This window comes from Echinops telfairi, unplaced genomic scaffold (assembly GCF_000313985.2).
Source record: "Echinops telfairi isolate 266 unplaced genomic scaffold, ASM31398v2 ScPeMD7_29;HRSCAF=101, whole genome shotgun sequence".
NCBI classification, from domain to species: Eukaryota; Metazoa; Chordata; class Mammalia; order Afrosoricida; family Tenrecidae; genus Echinops; species Echinops telfairi.
Window position 1 is genome coordinate 5,630,013 of NW_022103926.1, and position 5,264 is coordinate 5,635,276.

General features: G+C 50.2%; 1 protein-coding gene across 1 annotated transcript in view; it reads left to right on the plus strand.

Annotated features, from left to right (window-relative positions):
- CUNH5orf52 (chromosome unknown C5orf52 homolog) overlaps positions 1 to 4,140 on the plus strand; it is a 9,790-nt gene extending 5,650 nt beyond the window's left edge. Inside the window, 2 exon segments of the mRNA XM_045289553.1 lie at positions 1,222 to 1,335; positions 3,963 to 4,140. Of these exon segments, the coding sequence (XP_045145488.1) occupies positions 1,222 to 1,335; positions 3,963 to 4,140 (292 nt within the window).
- The last annotated feature ends 1,124 nt before the right edge of the window (positions 4,141 to 5,264 follow it).

Below are 5,264 nucleotides of genomic sequence, written 5' to 3' on the forward strand. Positions count from 1 at the left end.
GAGATTGGGACGGGAGCTTGTTTTCAGCAGTTTGTCACTATCAAAAACACCATGAACTGGAATTCAAACCCGGTTGAAAATGAACCAGCAACCAAGTTGCTAAATCCTTTCAAAGTGTCATTTTGGGTTTTCTTTATAAAAGTAGCGAAGTGCACACGCATCATAGGAAAATCACAGAAGATGAAGCAGCAAAATGACAGTTGGAACAAACACCAACCGTACCACTTAACCAGATACCATCACCCTTAGCCTTCCCGGTCCATCCAACTGTACATATTACAACATGGCTGACAGGGTGTGGTTTTTGAAGAACACATAGTTTACCATGAATGGTCACTGATTTGTAACCTGCTGCCCTTCCCACCCACCCCCATGTAATAGACCACATGTCTATGTGTATCATCATAACTAACATTTGCATAGTACCACAATGTGTGGAATACGTCCCTAGTGTTCCAGGTATAGAGTTTCCAGAAATTTAAAAAGAACGAACAATTATTTTTAAATGAGCAGAAGCCCTTAGAAGAAGGAAGGGATCGACTTGCTGGGGATGGGTTGAGATGGGTTTGGGTTTCGAATGGGTAAAACAACTCCGTGACGGGAGCCAATGATCAAAAATGACAACTCTGCCTGACAAGCTCTCGTGTTGGCCTGTGTCTCACGTTACATCTCCATTTTCACGGGAAACACTACCCCCCACCCCCGTCATCCTCTAGCCTTCTGAAACCCCAAACCTAACTCACCTGTCTAAACTTTTCCCCAACCCTCCTTCGTGAGAATTCCCCCGCTCACCCAATCCCTCATCCTCCTCAGATCACTGTTAGATCTCAACTCTGGAGCAGGGACCTGCCATCCCACCTCAATTCCTCCATTGACTCCTGCACACAAACTTCTAACATCAGCAACACCACTCGGATCTCAGCCTACATTTCCCCCCTAAGGTGATTGCCCCTGAGAACAGTTCTGAGTTTCTGCTGACCCTTCTCGTCAACCGTTCTAGGTCCTTCCACAGCCCTCTCAGGAGAGCTTTTCTTCTCAACACCCGAGACACGAACTAGGGGGCAATTTTTCAAATCTAACGTGTTAGCCTATTTGTTCCACAAGAAGAAACCTCTGCTTGCTCTCTCGCTCCTCTGGAAGTTAGGACTCTGGGCCAGGAAGGCCTGCCTTGCCCTGGCCCCGCCCTCTTCAAAGGACACCACCTTCCCCTCTCTCCTCCAGCTTAATGAATTCCAGTGAAGCAGCGGTAACAAAATTTTTACCCAAGAGCCACTTATCTCGGGTGATTATTCGTGACAACCTCAGTGCCCAACGAATCTTTGAGATGGAGGTAAAGTAGACACAGCTTTCCCATTAGAGGGTGTTAATGGCTGGACCATACTTCCCTTTGGGTGCTAACTCTGGGGGGAGCTCACTGTAGGGTCCCATCAAGGGGCTCTAATGTAGGCTATGTTTTTTACACGAGATCACTGAAACCCTTGGTGGCTGACTAGTCCAAGGTCCAGACTTCCCAGGCGCCGGGAGCCGGGGAGAGGAACTCCGTATCTCTTGGCTGCTTTTGCAGCATTTACCCCCTAAAGTACATTACCTTTTTCTTTGGCCACCGGGAATCCATGAACGCATCCCTGCATACCGTCTCCCATGTAAAGAAGTCTGGGGTTTGAGAGCTTGAAGTGGCGTCCACAGCATCCACGTTGATTGGTGATTAGTCTTTCTCCCCCAGAGATTATCTCCCATTTACAGATGAGAACTTGATGTGGACAAATAGAGTTTGACTTGCTGACTAAAGCCCTCTGGAAAAAGGGAGGGGATCCACTAGGCTACCCCACACACACCCACACACACACTGTTCCCCACAGACCTTGCTTGATACCGCGGGAACGAAAGGGCCTCTTTGGGATGGACCGTGTGTGGAGCACACTTACTCAGGTCTTTGGCTTTGCTGAGCTTTGCTCCATGTTCCACGTCCAAGTCTGCATGGGTCCGTGAAATGCTGACAGCAAAAGGCCAAGGTGTGAGAAAGAGGCTTAAAAGATGGCGGCAGACCCTCTAAGGGCCACATGGACCGAATGAGGGGTCGTTCTCCCTTGGCTCTATTTCGAGAGGCGTGGTGGAGTCGACGTGGAGATGCGTAGGCCTACTTTGTGGGACTTTCGGTGCATCAGACTTTTGCTCGAGTTCTTTGCTCATTGGTAAGTGAAGATGTGCATGTTTCTCATTGGCTGTATCAGAACCATCTCAGGTATATGGTACAAATACAGATACCTGGTCCCCAGGTAAGGCCCTCGCATCTAGACTCTAGAGCAGCGGTTCTCAACCTGTGGGTCGTGACCCCTTTGGGGGTCGAACAACCCTTTCCCAGGGGTTGCCTAAGACCATCAGAAAACACATAATTATTTCACAATATATAATTACATGTTGTTTTGTGGTGAATCACTATGCTTTAATTATGTTTAATGATGTTCAATTTGTAACAATGAAAATACATCCTGCATGTCAGATATTTGCATTACAATTCACAACAGTAGCAAAATGACAGTTATGAAGTAGCAACAAAAATAATTTTATGGTTGGGGGGTCACCACAACATGAGGAACTCTATTACAGCGTCGCAGCATTAGGATGGTTGAGAACCACTGCTCTAGAGTCGATTTAAAAAATTTTCAGCAAGCAACTGAAATCTTTGTGAAGCTTTGTGAGGCTTAGGATACAGGGTACACTTATTCCTCACTTAGTGACTCATTATCTGACATGTTACAATCACAAAAATGGTTTTAAAAAATCAATTGGCTATTTTGCACATGAATGATACGTGTTTGGCAGAAATGAAGGCTGAGGTCCCTGACCGGGTCTGTGACTTGTGGACCCTGTGTGCATGGACAGAGGAAGCTCATATTGTATGGTATTTACCACTGGGAGGGGCAGGGGGCTTGGTTCCCTGAGCTGCTGGAGTGCCAGGTGGAGGGAAGGAGGGGGAGCTAGAGTCTAGCCGGTTGGGGTGGGCTGCTGCCTGCAACCTTCTTGGGCCACCCGGGCTCTGGAGGCCCAAGGCTTCTCTCCTGTGGGTGCTGGTGCAGGCTGAGCTCTGCTGAGGCAATGTGGGGGCGGGGGGGAGCTGCAGTTGCAGGTGGCCGAGCAGGATTTTGACACTAGAGGTGAGGGAGTGTGGTGATGTCATCCTCCTTTTTTGCATAAGGTTGATTGTTGCTTAACAACCTGGTCTTCGGTTGTTAAGTAGCCGTGTTTCCAAACTGAGGCGTGGGGGTACTCACACCACCACGAGCTGATCTTTGCCCAGAACTCCGTTGAGCACGAGAGATCTTGAGACCCTGCTAGTACTTCCTAGAATTCCCCGGGGAGTCTGTTAAAGATGTTAGCCTTGCCCAGAAACATTTGGGCACGGGTCCGACCAACGCAGGGCGCTGTATGGTTGGCGCTGCGAAGACCTACAGCTGACTTGTCTTAGGCCCTCCCACTGTAGCTGGCCCATTTGAGGAACTAAACAAGGGAGGTGGAGGGTGCCCCTCTGCAGTCTTGCTGGGAACAGGGCCGAAGTTATATCTCAGAAGAAATAGTAGTGCTGGGTGACACACGGGATGTCACGGGCAATATGCAGGAAGCACGGAGTGAATAATTGGCCTATTGGGAGCTGGGAAAAGGAATAAGGTGTGCTCTTTAGCCTCTTCCCATCCACTCTCTGCCTCTTTCTGGTCTGTATTCAAATGGAGTTGTTTCCGTCTAAGTCAGGATCCTAGGGGGCAGACTGGCAGGTAGGTCCCAGAGGGCTTCCCTGGCTCAATGCTCACATTTTACAAATAGAGAAAGCGGGGTTCCCTGTGAGTTCAGTTCTTTATAGAATATTGGTTTCAGCAGAGACCGCCCCAAGTTGACAGCACAGATGCCTCCTTTGCTGGGGCATGGCTTCCTCCTCCTAACCTCACCTCTGTTTTTTGTAAGAGAAGAGCTTCAGACAGGACCAAGAAGAAGATGAGCCACTTGTATGACCACCTGAAAAAAAAGTTCATGACCGACCAGCTCCGAAAGCTGGGGCGCTGGAGACGGGAGTCCCTGACCCTCCAGCACTACCTGGATAGCATGCGGACCTACAAGATCTAGTTCATACCGGAGCCCCACAAATGACACACCCTGGTCAAGCCCATGTGACCTGGCCCTGGGCAACAGCAACCTTAGAAGAACCACCGGGTGGACACCAGCATGGCAGCCACAATAAACGGAGAGCGGCAGGCTGCAGAGCACAGAAAACCCCATAGGAGGTCTAAGATTCCTTGCATACACCCCACCGTACACCCACCGTATACCCACCCCACCCGACCCCACCTGGCTATTCTGAATTGTGAAGGAGATCCTGAGAAGCCACTCAGTCACACACCAGCTTCCATGGTTCAGGCAAAGAGTGGCCTTGTAGTCCCCACATCGCTGAGGTGGAAGGCCAGGCCAGGTGCTCTGAGGTGACAGTACTGTACAGCCAGGAAGGGCTTGGGAATGCCGCTACTGCCTGCCATGGCCATGGTCAGAAGGTTGGGGAACCTCTCTAAGCCCGTTGCCTTAATTTGAAAGAAGGGAACAGGTAGTCAGGATGGGGTACAGCACGTGGCCCAGGGCCCCTCCTTTCCCCAGTGGAGCCCATCATGGTGGCTACACTGGCGTCTGGCCTTGTCCTTGCCATTCCCTGGCCTGCTTGGGTTCCCAACCACAATGGATGGTCAGTCTCCACTTGGTGTCTTACTGACTTGGTGCCACTATCTAGCATGCCTCTTCAGCCACCCAGGGCTTTATCCTTGAAGGTCTGTCTCAGTGATGCTGCCTACAAAGCTCTCCCAAATGCATCGCCCTGCCTGCCAACGCTGCACAGGCTTCCTGGATTCCCCGTAGCCACTGTGGTAGCTCTCTGGGAATTTATCCTAACCTTTGACCAGGGCAGGGGCCAAGGATCATCCAAGAATTCAGTCCAGTGCCCCTGTCCCCCCCTTTTTTTTTCTGTGACGACTTCCCTCAATTGGCCCTTCAGAACACACACCCCTCCTTCCTGTGCCCCTCTGTGCATAAGGCCTGGGTGCATTCACACATGGTGTCCCTAAGCAGGTTCATGTCTTGGTGGCAGGGGCACCGGCATTCATCCCTGTAACTACAGTGCCCAGCAGAGTCTCTCTAGATGTCTTATGAGCAAATGACTCTCTTATTCATTTGTGTATTATGTCAGCATGGTATACGTAGAGCATGCGTTTTAAGTTCATCAGGTCCCG